Consider the following 15,270-nt stretch of genomic DNA (forward strand, 5'->3'; position numbering starts at 1 on the left):
GCCTCAAGCCCCTCCCTCCGGAGAGCCATAGAGAGGAACCGGTTCGCGAGGGCCTTGGTGAAGTGTTCCGGATTCGGAAGCCGCGGCGATCAGAGGGGCCGAAGGGACTGGAAGGCTCTGGAACCTGGGCAGAGAAGTGGCCTTCCAGGCCCTAGGCAGAACGCAGGCAGGGAAGAGAGGGCTCGCCACAGTTCGGGTCAGGCACACGAGAGAGGCAGCCCCGAGCGCCGCCCCACAAGCCTCTGCGGCACCCGGGTCCTGACGGGCCGCCCGGTCTTCCGCCGCACGTGCCTTTAGCGCGATGCCCAAATCCAAGCGTGACAAGAAAGGTAGGTTCGGGGGACCTGCGTCGTGGGTGGCGACGGGTGAGACGCCGAGGCCTCTCTGAGGAGCTCGGCCGGCCGGGTTGGCGAGTTGGCGTCGGCAGGTCACCGAGAGAGCTGGAAACTGGTACGGGGCCGACACCGAGAGAGCTGGAAACTGGTCCGAGCCGACAAGCAGCTCCTGAAACAGAGTCTTATATGCCAGGGTCGAGCTCGCCAACGAGGATAGTCTTAAACTCCTGATCCTGCTGCTTCTACCTCCCGATTGCTGGAATTACAGGCATGCATCACTAAACCTAGTTATGTTGAGTTAGGGATGGGACGCAGTAAACTCTTACTAGGCAAGCATTACCCGCCCGCCGAGCCCTGAGCTACATCCCCTGGCATGTGCGCGCGTCTCGTTGTGTGTTTGAGGATCTTGCAATGTAGCTCAGATTTGGTGTATAGACCAAGAATTCTCCAGAATGTAGAGGTTTTTTTTTTTTTTTTTTTTTTTTTTTTTCGGGGGGGGGGTTCCTCTTTTAACCCCTAAATTTTTTTTTTTTTTTTTTTTTTTGCTTGTTCCAATGCTGGGGCCTTGAACTCTCTATCTGTCTGCCGTGGCCCCAAACACTAGCATTCCAGACTGAGCCACTACATTCAGCTAGCGGGCTAGCGCTTTTGTGGAAGTTGGAAGGCAAGACAGTTGAACAAAAAGGGTCTGGCTTCATCAGACTAACCACCTTAGTAGGGTATGTGTTTGTTTGTCTCCTATACCTATATCCCTGTCAAGTAAGAATGTGTCAGGTAGTCAAAGTGGTGTATGGAGAAGGTGATACTGTTTTGCATAATGCTGTCAGGAAAAGTCTCAGCACCTAGAAGACAAACGGGTAGGTCGTTTTGAATAGAGGGAACATATTAGAATGAAAGGGGTCTGTAGTGTGGTTAACTTATTGTGGGACAAGAGGCCAGTGTGGCTATAGTAAAGTAGGTTTGAGAGGAAGAGATCTGGCCTTTGATGTGGCTTTGCTTTGAAAGGATCCCTTTGGCTGCCTTGATAGTCCAGAGAATTATGAGGACAGCAAAGCCAGTGACCACCTGGAGTATGTATGCTAAGTTGTACCAGAATCCTAGGAGTGGAGAGTCTGGGGAATGACTGGCTCAGTGTGATTGCCTTTGACTGTGTGCCTTGCATAGACTGAGTGGCAGGCAGGGTTGATGAAAGGCCATATCACCTCCTGGGAATACCAGAGCGTGTTATAGCTGATGTTTTAGTGAGTCCTTAGAGAGTCATTAGGATTTTGGGGAGCCCTAGTTAGATGTAAGCAAATGCCAGTAACTCTTGAAAGTAGGACAAATAGGACCTGGATTACTTTTCTTTTTTTTCAATATATAAGTTCTTTATTGTCTCCAAAAAGCCCAGATTGTATTTGGGATAAGCACCATGTTTCTGGAGCTAGTAAACTGAGGTCTCACTCATCAACCTCCTCGGTTCCCTTCTCAGACACATAGATGCCATCCAAAAACTTCCTGATAGCCTTGTTTCTAACTGGTGTGGCTTGTGGGACCTTGGTTACTTTTCAGTAGAGGTTCTGGTACGCTCCGTCTACCCCATCCACAGCGTTACTGTATTCCTGGGTCCAGATTATGAAATTGAAGCGTAAGTCTAAAATAGAATAGAAAAGATAAGGTCCCAACAGGATGACATGGTACATGCCTGAAATCCCACCCCTTAGGAAGCAAAAGCAAGGATATATATCTTGAGTTCAAGGCCAGCCTAAACAGCCATGTAACAAGATCCTGGTTTTTTATAAAAGGAAGAATTGGTCTCTATCATACCATAGCCCAGCCTAGCCATCAATGGCCTGTGTACCATCCCTGTAGCAGGAAAGGGCCTTCACTAAGGTGGTGACTCTGATCCCTCAGTAGCCAGGTTAGGGCCCCCACTCACAGCGCTCTATCAGCAGCAATGAGCCCTATTGCCATAAAGCAGTAGACCCACCCATGGCCCAAGGAACTTCTTTTGTGGTAAGGATCTATATAGGGATCTCTGGGTCCAAGAATGCTAGGTAAGCAAACTCTGTCAACCTTGAATGCCAGGATTGACAGTGTCCATTGCTGCCTCCGTCACACTTACTTAGTTTAACCAAGCCCCAAAGAGAGAAGCAGAATTAGTCTCCAGAGTGTCCAGACTCATCACTCGCTGCTGTCTCTTTTTCTTGGTTTTAGTTTCCTTAACAAAAACTGCCAAGAAAGGCTTGGAACTGAAGCAGAACCTGATAGAAGAGGTAAGTGCTTGCTCCTCCCACCCCACCCCGCCCCCTCGTATGTGTTTGGGTAGCAGAGTTGGGATTGGACTGTTAGCAGTGTCAGAGTCTCCACACCTCCCACAGTATCAATGAGACCCAGGACTAGGTGATGCTATTGATGTTTTACAAAACTCGGGGTAACTAAAGCTTGTCAGTGAGTTTATAAAGCTACCCAGTGTTAGAAGGCTGGAGGTGACCCAGTGGTGACTGTGGCCTCCGTCTGCCCCTGAGCTGCTGGCTCTGGGCCAGGTAAGAGCAGTCTCCAAGTGCACAGATTCTTGTACTTTGGAAATGGGGCTTTACCACAGGGAGGCTTCAGCCAGAAGCCTGGCCAAGGCCATGAGGATGCAGTGTCTCTCCTTGTTGATAAGATGAGGCTCCTTGTGTTCTGATTTAGCAGGGGCTTTCCCAGGGCGGGTAGATGTTTCTAGATCAACTAAATGGACTAAGGAAAAAGGGTGATTGTTCCACATTGGTCATGGAAAGACCACAGGGTTTGGGTCCCTGCTCACCTTCCGGAGTAGGTAACACTGGTGTCAGTCACGCCAATGGAAGCTTAAAGGCCTATGGCCGCTTCTCTTGTGTGAGGCCAGAGTTGCCCAGCCCGTGCTGCGCCTCAACTCCAGAGCCTCATGAATTGTCCCACAGCTTCGGAAATGCGTGGACACCTACAAGTACCTCTTCATCTTCTCTGTGGCCAACATGAGGAACAGCAAGCTGAAGGACATCCGGAATGCCTGGAAGCACAGCCGGTGAGCGCAGTGGGAAGAGGAGAGAGCTGCTCTCATCAGAGCCCTGGAGCAGGCTGACCTCGGTGTCTGCAGCTCCCCTGCTAAGGGGCACGGCTTCCGTTAGAGTTGGCCTTTCCCTGAGCTGCTGGGACAGGATTTGTTGGTTACTCTGTGGTTCAGGAAAGTGGCCCCTGGTGTCTGGCACAGTCTAGTAGAGTGTCATCATGTACATCTGACCCCAAAGCAGGCCCCAGGGGCTGATGGGTTACAATACATGTGCGGGTGGCTCTGGGGTCACTGTCTTGCCGTACCACTCTAGTAGGGACTGTGGGACACACTCCTGCCCACAGCCAGACACGGATAAGTGACGTTTGAGGCTCGGAGTGAGCTGTCAAACTGTTGGCAAGATCTGATTCTGTGGATAAGAAAATGAAAACAAGAATCCTGGGAACACATGGCTGGGTTACATGGAGAACAGGGGCTCTGGCCACACCTCCTATCGCCTGGTTCTGGGCTCCCTGAACTCCTGGGCGTTGGCTCACAGCCTCCTTCTTCATGGTAGGATGTTCTTTGGCAAAAACAAGGTGATGATGGTGGCCTTGGGGCGAAGCCCGTCTGATGAATACAAAGACAACCTACATCAGGTAGGTCACTGGCCCTCCCTGAGGCAGCCCCTGCCTCTCCTGCTCTTTTCAGCTGTGGGACTGGCCTGTGGGTTCAGGAGAGCCAAACTCGGCCCAACTCTGTGTTCTTAATCTCCAGACCCATGGGGCCATGCCCTCTATAGCCTGCCCTACTTACTAGGAGTTCTGCCAACGAGAAGTGGTTTTAGGTGATCCAGGTGATTTCTATAGGTAAGTTGCCCCTGGTGAAGAAGCAGTGGTGTTCACTTGTGTTTTTCAGGTCAGCAAGAAGTTGAGAGGTGAAGTTGGGCTCCTTTTTACCAACCGCACGAAGGAGGAGGTGAATGAGTGAGTGTCTCTGAGGGAGGAAGAGGCTGAGAGTCAGGGAAAACTGAAGAGATACCAGGCTCTTACTGAAACTACTCTGTAACCTAACCGGGGTTCTGGTATTCTCTCTGTCCTGGTCCTCCCCTCTGCCTGCCAACATGGCTACGCACAGCAAGCCCCAGACCATGCCACTCAAAGGAAGCTGGACTTCAGCTGAATGGCGGCGTTTCCAGGAACGTTACCTTCACCCTTCTCTAACTTAGGTGGTTCACCAAGTATACAGAAATGGATTTTGCTCGAGCGGGGAACAAAGCAACTTTCACTGTGAGCCTGGATCCAGGGCCGCTGAAACAGTTCCCTCATTCCATGGAGCCACAGCTGAGGCAGCTGGGTCTGCCCACTGCCCTCAAGAAAGGTAGGAGGCTGGGAGGTGCTTAGGGTCCAGAGCACTGGCTGCTCTTCAGAGGACGTGGTTTGCTTCCCAGGACCCACGTCAGGCCCACACAGGCAGCAGGTATTCATGTGATGCCATAGGCACTGGTGCAGGCAAAGCAGCACCTGCACAGAGCGAAGAGCAGCTCGGGGACCCCTGCCCCAGACGCTCCCCTAAACCAGCTCCCCTAGACACAGTTTGTCCTGTGAAGGCAGAGCTGAGCACTCCTCGCCTCCTGCAGGGAGGAGGCTGCCACTGTCCCTCAGGGAACAGGGCTGCATGCTTCCTAAGGCTGGGGGTGACATGGTGCTGCCCTCCCACAGGTGTGGTGACCCTGCTGTCTGACTATGAAGTATGCAAGGAGGGTGACGTGCTGACCCCAGAGCAGGCCCGTGTCCTGGTGAGTCTGGGCCTGCGACCTGGGGGAGGGGCCGCTGCCACTCAGCTGCTCCTGCTCACTCCCCTTCCTCCACCCCTTACAGAAGCTGTTTGGGTATGAGATGGCCGAATTCAAAGTGACCATCAAATACATGTGGGATGCCCATTCAGGGAGATTCCAGCAGATGGACGATGACCTTCCAGAGAGCGCGCCTGAGTCTGAGGGGGAGTCTGAGGAGGAGGAGGATGACAGCTGACCCTGGGAACCAGAACCAAGGCCTTCCAGCAAGTTCTTCATCTCCACTGGACCCCCCAGGACTACTGTCGCCCCCTGGAGGGAGCAGCTGGTTTTTTGCTATGGATAAAGACAAGGGAGGTGCTGGGCAGTGACTTTGTTTTTATAAAGAATAAAATTTTGTCTTCAGGGTGCTCCCTGTAGACAGCAGAGACTCTTTATAAAGGCCTTCGGCTGTGCTCCAGCCTAGTCGGGGCTAGGGCTGGGTGGGCCAGCACTGCAGATGGCTGAGAGCACCCCTGTATTTGGGTGTCTATGTCCCTTTGCTTGCAGTGGGTTTGCTGAAGAAAGTTAATTCTCTGGCAGCTTCATCACTTAACACATAAATAAGCACACAGATACGTGCAAGCCAGGGGTAAGATGTGAGGAACACAGGCTTGCCACAGGGCGGTGGAGGGGATTGGGAGCAAGTGGATTTTGAGTCAGGTTCTCAATGAAGCACAGGCTGGTCTTGATCTTGCAGCAGTTTCTGGCCTCTGCCCCTCAAGTGCTACCACACTTGGCTGACTAGTAACTGTGTGCTGTGCGAGTCAATGGTAAAGCATCATAAACCATGCTTAAGGCCAGCAGGTCCCTCCCTGGCAGCACACAGAAACTGTGAGGAGAGTTGTTAGACCTGTGGGTCAGAAAATCCTCAGAGTTCCTGACCTCTACCCTGGAGGAGGGATGTGGGGGTTAAACAGCAACACTGAGTAAGATGGTCCTTAGGTCATCATAATCATGCCCAAAAAACCCAAGGCAAGCCAATATGATAATGCTTGGAATGCCAGCACCTCAGGAGGCTGAGGTAGGATTGAAATTTGAGGCCAAGCCAGGCAGAGGGAGGCCAATCTCTGAGTTGCTTTTTTTTTTTTTTTTTTTTTTTTTTTTTTTTTTTTTTTTTGGAGCTGGGGACCAAACCCAGGGCCTTGTGTTTGCTAGGCAAGCGCTCTACTGCTGAGCTAAATCCCCAACCCGAGGCCAATCTCTAAATTGGAGGCCACCCATGGCTAAATAGAGCCTATCTCAAAAAAAGTTTGATACCAATCAACTATAAGGCTGAAAAAAGGCAGGCTAGGTGCTGGAGAAGTGGCTCAGTGGTTAAGAGCACTGACTGCTCTTCATGAGGACCTGAGTTCAAATCCCAGCAACCACATGGTGGCTCACAACCATCTGTGATGGGATCCGATGCCACCTTCTGGTGTGTCTCAAGACAGCTACAGTGTGCTCATATACATAAAAATAAATACACCTTTAAAAAAAAAAAGAATAAATCTTAAAAAGAAAGAAAGAAAGGGCCCAGGGGGGGTGGCTCACACCTTTAATACCAGCACTTGGGAGGCAGAATTCAGGACAGCCATGACCACACACGGATACATTGTCTCAAAGGGGAAAAAAAGAAAGACCAGTGAGATGTTTCAGCAGACAGAAGCACTTGCCGCCAAATCAATTAAAATGTTGCTTAGTATTCAATGCCCTCCTCCAGATCTGTTCTTTACTTTGACCTCCATCCCTGCCTCCTGCTATGCTATGTTGATCTGGGGGTGGGGGATGCTTTCAGTTTCTTGTTGCCTGTGCTCTGCACGGAGGATGGTTGTGGAAATTACAACCTTCAACCTGTGTAATCTGAGGATTCAGGTAAGTGAGACTTTAGTTGGGGCAGAGAGCACCTAGGCGCTGTCCACTGCTGTGGGACTCCATGGTCAGGAGGAAGGCACACAGCTGGTGCCAGATTGAACCTGGCAGTTTTTGAGGAAAGCACTGGACCACTGCCCTCTAAAGACCAGGCACTCCTTCCCACTTCCTCTGGACCCTGGGAAAGAGCATGGATACAAGCCTCAGGCATTCAAGAGAATAAGGCCACTAGGTCAGCTGTAGCCCAGGCTGTGACAGGGGACAGTTTTATTCAGCAGGAGGGTATTGGGGCTCAGACAGTGACCTGTCTAAAGAGGAAAGAACCAGATCAGATGGAGCCCAGGACAAGGCGGGGCAGGCAGTAAGCTGCGCCTCCCCAAGGCAGATGTATCTTAGCGGAAGTAGTTGGGACACTCGTGGGCAACTAGGTTCCAGGCTTGGTCAAAGGCATCCACAACAGCTGGCTCCAGAGGCCCTTCCTCGACCAAGGCCAAGTTCTGCTCCAGTTGTTCCAGACTGGACATGCCCAGAATGACTGCATCCCCATGGGTGCCCTGCAAGAAAGAACCTGCTTTCAACATACTTCCGCCACCTGATGGCTTCCTGCCTGTCCCTTGATCTGTTTTTACTTAAGGCCCTGTTGCTGCTAAGAGAAAACTATTGTCTCCAAACAGCAAGGTCATCTAGTCTTCTCTACCCTGCAGGACAGTTTGGGAATCATTTTTCTCCAGGCCTGGCATTTACCAGATATTAAAAGAGCACCATTACCCCAAGAATGTCCACGCTGGAGAAAGGGGTCAGGGAGAGGAAGCTGGGACAGCAGGAAGGGATTTCATCCCACGTCCAGCCCAGGGACACAGACCTGAGTTCTCTTTCCAGGAAGGGCCGTAATAAATACTTTTTAAAATGTACTTTTCAGAGTCAGATCTGTGCTAATTTCCTTCCATGTACACCTTTGGAACTTAAACCAGCCTCTCAACCAGTTGAGATCATTAGGGCTGCAAAATGGCTCAGTAACTACAAGTAGTTCCTGCTCTTGCAGAGGAACTGGGTTCACTTTCCAGGGCCTATTTTTTTTTTTTTTTTTTTTTTTTCAGAGCCTACCACTGAGGATCCCCAAACCCAGGCCTTCTGCTTTTTTTCCTAGGCAAGGGCCCACCACTGAGCTAAATCCCCAACCCCTAAGCGCCTACTTCTTACAACCACCTTTTACTACAATCCCAGGAGAGTCGCCACCGTCTCCTGGCCTCTGCAGGCACTGTGTACACACAGAACACGTCGGGCAAAAAACAAACAAAATAAACATAACGAGATCTTTGAGAGAAAAAATAAGTCAAGATGACTAGTCTTCACATAGCTCTTGACACTGGGCCAGAGAAGACATAGTCTCAGCAGTTGGCCTCTGTCACTTCTAAGCTTCCTCCTCCTCCCATCCGACTTCACAGCACAGGCTAAGCCGGGCCCAGCTGGGCTACCTTGAGCTGTGAGTGATGGTACATCCACCGTAGGGCAGCTGAGATCATACTGGGGGCAGTGGGGCCATAGGTAGTCTTCAGAGCCTTCTCCACCAAGGCGATGCCATTGAAGTGTTCCTCCTTCCAGTAGCTGAATGGGTGGGAAGGGCAACACTGGGGTCAGTATCTTGAGGGCAGCTAGAGGGCGACTAAACCCCTGCACCCCTGAGGTGGCCTATGTCTTCAGACAGCACTAAGACCTAAGTATCAGAACATACAGGTCTCCAGGCTGGAGAGATGGCTCAGTGGTTAAGGGCACTGACTGCTCTTCTAGAGGTCCTGAGTTCAATTCCCAGTAACTACATGGTGCCTTGCAGCCATCTATAACATGATCTGATGCCCTCTTAGGTTCCCACAAGCACCCTACTTGTGAGCCCTGGGTCACACAAAAGCCCACAGTGAGGCCTGGGCACTGGTCCAGCTTCTGTGACCTTGGCTGAGCCTCCTCCATTGCCTACACTCACTCACTAACCCACTTACTGAGGGAGAGGACACTCCCTGCCCGCCTGTCTCGGTGACTTCATCAGGCGAAGAGCTAATGGTGCTGCATAGATTAAAGGGGTGACCATGATGAAGGCCCTCCAGCCTTGATTCTCTAGAAGGGAGTCCTGGGCTCTGAGAGTGTGTGAACTGAGAACAACTGTGCAACCATGGTTTCTCCTCCCAGAGAGGAGGATCACAGACTATAGTGGGGAAGGCTACAGGGAGGGGTGTTTTTGTTGGTTGTGGTTTTGCTGTGAGGTGAGAGGCATTAAATGCAAGGCCTCGTGCATGCACGCTCAGCACCTCAGCAAGTGTTCTAGCAGTAAGCAACACACTCCCAACAGACAGGGCTTGAGTCAAGCAGGGTACAGGAGGAAGGCTGACATAAACTGCTTGCTGCTTTCACCTTTGACCTTTTCAACAAAACCAGCACTGGAGCCTCATGCAGGATCTTGGTTGTTGTGCCTTTCCTTCCCAGACAGAGAATACAAAAAGCAAATGTGTCAGCCTGTGCTCAGAAATGAACCTTGGGGGGTTGGGATTTAGCTCAGCTTGGAGCACTTGCCCAGCAAGCTCAGGGCCCTGGGTTTGGTCCCCAGCTCAAAAAAAAAAAAAAAAAAAAAAAAAAATGTATCTTGGGAGGGACATGGCAACCGAGGTGGCAGAGGGGAAGCAAATGTAAAAGTTTCACAGTGTCCAAGCCACAGGGACACAGACATCTACTCCAACCTCTCAGGAGGCTGAAGCAGGAGGATTACAAGTTGCAGGCTAACCTGGACCAAACTCTGCCTCAAAACAGAACAAACATCACTAAGGAAAAGAAGACAATAGCTGATGAGGTTTCACATTTAACTTTTCTTCCAGTACTGGGAATTGACCCCAAGGCTTTGAGCATTCCATCCCCAAGCTATAGGCAGCCCTCATACTTGTAATCCTTCTGCCTCAGCTTCCTCCATCAGTTCAAAAATTTAGATACTTAAATTTTGAACCACAGTGGGTTGGAGAGATGTCTCAGCAGTTAAGAGCACTGACTGCTCTTCCGGAGGTCCTGATTCAATTCCCAGCCACCACGTGGTGACTCAAACCATATGTAACAGGATGCGATACCATAAGTATGTCTCATGACAGCTACAATGTACTCATATATGTAAAATAATTAAATCTTTAAAAAGAATTTTGAAGCAGAGTATGTTGACAAACACTGGAAATCCTAGCTCTTTGGTCAGGCAATGATGGTGTACTTTAATCCCAACATTTCTGAGTTCAAGCCAGCCTTGTCTACAGACAGAGTTCCAGGACAGCCAGGGCTACACAGAGAAATCCTGTCTCGACAAACCAAAAAATCAACACCAAAACCAAAATCGCATAATTCTGCAGATGTGAGGGCAAGGGAATCGGGAGTCAGAGTCATCTTCAGCTACAAAGCAAGTTTGAGGCCAACACAGGGTACAAGAGATCCTGACTCAAGCTGAAGAGGAAGAGGAAGAGGAAGAGGAAGAGGAGGAAGAAGAAGAGGGGGTGGAGGAGGAGGAGAACAAGAAGAAGGAAAGGAAGAAGAAGGAGGGAGGAGAAGAGGGGGGAGGAGGGGGAGAGGAGGAAGAGGAAGGAGATTGGCCTCAGCAGCTGTCCCTGTGACTGCCTGAGACAATGATGACAATTTCACTACCAAGATGCAAGATGTGACAGGACATTAGCTCATAGAGTCAACACCTACCCCCAGACTCCCCCAGGTCTATCTTGGGTTGTCCTCTCACTGCTGGCAGTGGACAAACTCTTCCCAAGAAAGACACATAGAGTAGCAATCGTACAGACATCACAGGATCCATATGACAGCCCATGAATGAACCTCAAATGCCCAGGACAGCTAACACCCAGAGTCTTAGGTCTTAATAACCACACAAGGGCAGGTCCCCAGAGAAACGACCTCAGACTAAGGAAACCTATAGCACTTCTTCCTCAGATACAGACCACACCCGTAGCTCACCGGTCCATGTATATTTGAGAATATGGATTCCCAAAGAAACGACTCTCAGGATTCTTCCCATCCTTATCCTGGTATTTATATCTGCCAGTCAGCAGGCCCCCTGTGGGGAATCAGCAGTTAGACCCTGGCCAAGATTCCTCCCAGAGATAGCCAGGTCATTCTTGGCTAGGAACTGGAGAGCAGAAGGGAGTCTGGAAAGAAGGGCACTCAGGCACCCCCTTCTCAAAGCTCCCTGACTCCCAGGGTCTGGATTGGGGATCCACCAGGGCAGCAATCCGTAGAGTCAGGCCGGGTATGCCCTCCGACCCATAAGGCAGGTCCCCATGGCAGCCCATACCAGCCAAAGGGTTGAAGGCGTAGAACCTTAATCCGAAGTGTCTGAGGCAGGGGAGGAGCTCAGTCTCCACCTGCCTGGTGGTGGCGTTGTACATGCCCTGCAGGGAGACAGTGGGAAAAGGTGAACATGTCAAGAAAAGAGACCCCAAATGTACCTTTGTAAAGTCCCCCAGTTTAATCCTTAACAATCCTAGACCTTGACAATCAGGGCATATATAATCACCTACTTTGTGGTTTTACCCAAAGATCCAGGATCAGTGGAGTCTTGGACCTGAGTCTGAATGGTCCCAGCACACCAAATCACTCTTACCTGGTACACAGTTGGCATGATCCAGCCATTTTTCTTGCAGAGGGTACAAATCTCAGCCACTTCCCAGGAGGCATAGTTGGACAGACCAAGCTCCACAAACTTGCCCTATAGGTGAGAGACTCCATCACAACCCAGCTCAGGGAGAGGTTCCATCACAGCCCAGCCCAGCTCAGGGGACCAGGAGGAGAGACCGTGTGAGGAACCTGGAGTGTGGTCAGAGCCCAGCTCTGTGTGTGCTCCCGGCACTCGCTCTCCTAGCAGGGTCAAGGTGAAAGGGTCAGAGAGCATCAGGGCCCTCCCTCACCTCCTGATGCAGCTGGTGGCAGGCCTGCAGGGTCTCCTCTATAGGAGTGCCGTGGTCTGGTAAGTGTAAATAGAAGAGGTCCACCCGGGGACACTGCAGCCTCTTCAGTGACGTCTCCAGTTGGAACCGAACATCGGCCGGCTTCAGTGTCTTCCCAAACATTGGGGCAGCCTTGGTGGCAATTTTGACTTTCCGGGAGGAAAAGATGAAAGTTGACGTCACTTTATCAAACAGAGGATCTATTGTGACAGTGAAGGAACAGGGCTGAGAAGGACAAGGTGGCGCCTCCCTCTGACTGCAAGCCTGAGGAAATGGACACAGGGATCATCGGGGGCTCAAGGTCACTCTTGCCTGCAGAGTACAAAGCTGGGCTCATGTGAAATCTGTATCAACACTCACACACACACACACACACACACACACACACACACACACTCACACACACACACACACACACACGCATGCATGCACAAACAGGAGAAAGCAGAAAGGGAGGGTGATAGGGGGAGATAAGAAATATACACACGGAAAAAGGCAGAGAGAGATATAACTGGGTCAAATTCCAACTGTGCTCTTAGGAGCTGTGGCTTTGATTAAACTTGCTGCTCCTCAGGTCGGCCGACCGTAAGTAACAATGAGAGAGACAAACAGCCTATGGAGAAGTCCTGAGGGTTGATCAGGCTTAACTGACTGTGGACATTACGAATGGGCGGCATCCTCCCTGTGACAGTTGCTTATTGGGACTGTAAACCTTGCTTTAAAATCCATGAGCAGAAGGCCTCACACCTGCCACCCCAGGTACCAGAGCACGGTCTGGGGCAGAGGACATAGGAGACCAGAAGCAAAACAGCATTGAGAGTACCCAACATGGAGTTTTGACTTTAGACTAGGGGTTGTAGTCCAGAGCTTTGCGGTCACCTTAAGATGCTTTGAAAGATGAGCCTTAATGCAGCATGGACCATGGGCAGGGCAGGTCTGATCACAGGGTGAGAGGAAGGTGCCAAAGGAACTGGGGACAGAGACAGGAAGGCTTGACTGAGGCATGTGACAAGGAAAGTCAGGGCCAGCTACAGACTCCACTCATGGAAACAGCAGTGCTGGGCTCTCTGTGTGAGTCCCTGCTTCTCTCCCTGCCCCTGCTGAGAACCCCAGTTGAATGGATGATGGATGGATGGATGGATGGATGGATGGATGGATGGATGGATGGATGGGTGGGTGTATAGATGGATGGATGAGTGGGTGGGTGGGTGGGTGTATAGATGGATGGATGGATGATGGATGGATGGATGGATGGTTGATGGATGGATGGATGAATGGATGGATGGGCAAAAGGAACTTTCCATACCTGAAAAGTCAGTTTAGCAGCCCAAAAGCAGTCAGTGGAACCCTTGAGACCTGAGCAATCACATACTTGGAATTTTTCTATTCTGCCGCTTGACTTGCCCTTCCTGATCAAACATCAGCTGTGGCTCTAGCCCAACCAGTCCTGAACCCAAGCAGGGGAAGGAGGGAGGGTCAAAAAGACAATTCAAGGGGGTTGGGGATTTAGCTCAGCTCTGAAAAAAAAAAAAAAAAAAAAACAATTCAAACAGAAGTCAGATCCAGGTTCTCATGGTAATGTGCAACGTGTGTGATGGCAACACTCTGGAGGCTGAGGTAGGAGCCACACGCAAAGCCTGGGCTCTCCTGGGCTGCACAGGGAACCTTTCACAAAATACAAAACAGCCCATCACTTTCCCTCAGGATAGCCAGGAGATCTGGAAACAGCAGGCCGCTGAATGCACTGAATAGGTCTGCTACTATTCTAGCTCCCACTGTGCTATAAATCAAGAAGCAAAACCCTACAGTAGAGTGCGTGAGGAAGGGCGATGGCTGAGGAGAAAGAGTTCTTTTTCCTTCTTCTTCTTCTTTTTTTTCTTCTTTTTTTCAGAGCTGGGGACCGAACCCAGGGCCTTGAGCTTGCTAGGCAAGTGCTCTACCACTGAGCTAAATCCCCACCACCACCCTCCCTTTTTTTAAATGTAGGTGAGTACACTGTTGCTTTCTTCAGACACACCAGAAGAGGGCATCAGATCCCATCACAGATGGTTGTGAGCCACCATGTGGATGCTGGGATTGAACTCAGGACCTCTGAAACAGCAGTCAGTGCTCTAACCACTGAGTCATCTCTCCAGCAGGGAAAGAGTTCTGCAATGAAAGTACCCGCCCAAGGAAGTGTAGTTCCACCACTTGAGAAACTAAGGCAGGGGACCAACTGAGTCAAGAGCTCAAGACAGCTACACCACTCCTGGCCCCTGTTCCCTTTTGAGGCTACTGTAGCTCCTATGGCTGCCACCCTGGTAAAGCAGAAGGCCCTTTTGACCAACAGGCTCACCGTCTACAGGATCCCGGGCCATAAGCAAAGAAAGAAGAAGGTTTCAGTCTGAACTGGTGCTGAGCAGTGCCACAAAAACAGGAGTCCTGCAGATAAGGGACACGTGCTGGGCAGCAGCCAGGAGCTCAGAGATAGGCTAGCCACAAGTTCCAGGCAGGACCAGGGTTAGGAACGAGATATGCAAAGCTGGACCTGCCGGAAGAGTTTGCATGCCTGAAGAGTTGCAGTTCTCAGAGCTTCTGGGTGGACACGGGGAGATCAGCGTCCCGGGGAGATCAGAGCCCCGGGAGCCTAATGAAGCTGTGCTGGGACAAGGGGGTGACAGGAATGACAGTTACCTTTGCAGCCGCTGCGGCCCAGTCCGAGCCCCAGGTCTCCTAGGATGGTCTCAGACTGACCGTTCGCATACACGAAGGCGGTGTCTATCTCCGTGTGGCCGCGCTGCAGGAAGGCGCGCACCGACGCGGAGCTGGAGGTCACATCCATGCGGCGACCCATCTCCATGGCACCCAGCACAGTGGCAGGCAGGGCTTGCGACATGGTGACCGTGGTAGAGGTGGCAGAAGATGGAGGGTAAGAGAGGATGTTGGATCCCGCAGTCTGCAGCCCTAGAGGGTGGAGAGGCTCCCGGACTTTTATTAACCGGTTGTGGCCACGCCCTAGGGACGGGCGAGCAGAGGTGGGGCGGGATTGTGCTGGCTGCTGCAAGCGACTTCTGTAAAGTTGAGGACCTTCTCCACCAAAGCTGCCTGGTACTAGATGGTAGGTCCCCTTGAGTTAAGTTGCTGAAAGCTGCCTCGCTCCTGAGCCATCCTGCATCTCTGTCCCCTCCTTCAAGAAGCTTAGGGGTGGGTGATCTCACGCTTTTAAGCTTTTAATTCCAACACACGAGGGAGGAAGATTGCAACAAATTTTTGTTGCTGTTGTTGTTGTTGTTGTTTTTTTTTTTTTTT

General features: G+C 51.0%; 2 protein-coding genes across 3 annotated transcripts; one reads left to right on the forward strand and one right to left on the reverse strand.

Annotated features, from left to right (window-relative positions):
- Mrto4 (MRT4 homolog, ribosome maturation factor) lies at positions 1 to 5,559 on the forward strand. Of its 2 annotated transcripts, XM_032895385.1 has the most exons (8): positions 1 to 329; positions 2,532 to 2,590; positions 3,260 to 3,363; positions 3,905 to 3,986; positions 4,246 to 4,313; positions 4,556 to 4,707; positions 5,049 to 5,125; positions 5,208 to 5,559. In XM_032895385.1, exons 1-8 carry the CDS (start codon positions 302 to 304, stop codon positions 5,358 to 5,360), a joined length of 723 nt encoding a protein of 240 aa, XP_032751276.1. In that variant the 5' UTR covers positions 1 to 301; the 3' UTR covers positions 5,361 to 5,559. The 2 variants fall into 2 exon arrangements, with proteins under 2 accessions (XP_032751276.1, XP_032751283.1); XM_032895392.1 differs by lacking the exon at positions 1 to 329 and having other exon boundaries at positions 3,200 to 3,363.
- Positions 5,560 to 7,306: 1,747 nt separating this feature from the next.
- LOC116893702 (aflatoxin B1 aldehyde reductase member 3) lies at positions 7,307 to 14,912 on the reverse strand. Its single transcript, XM_032895422.1, has 7 exons — positions 14,656 to 14,912; positions 11,944 to 12,131; positions 11,640 to 11,744; positions 11,331 to 11,427; positions 10,994 to 11,093; positions 8,488 to 8,617; positions 7,307 to 7,566 (listed from the first exon to the last, which is right to left on the reverse strand). Exons 1-7 carry the CDS (start codon positions 14,855 to 14,857, stop codon positions 7,405 to 7,407), a joined length of 984 nt encoding a protein of 327 aa, XP_032751313.1. The 5' UTR covers positions 14,858 to 14,912; the 3' UTR covers positions 7,307 to 7,404.
- Positions 14,913 to 15,270: the final 358 nt, after the last annotated feature.

Source organism: Rattus rattus, chromosome 1, assembly GCF_011064425.1.
Source record: "Rattus rattus isolate New Zealand chromosome 1, Rrattus_CSIRO_v1, whole genome shotgun sequence".
NCBI lineage: Eukaryota > Metazoa > Chordata > Mammalia > Rodentia > Muridae > Rattus > Rattus rattus.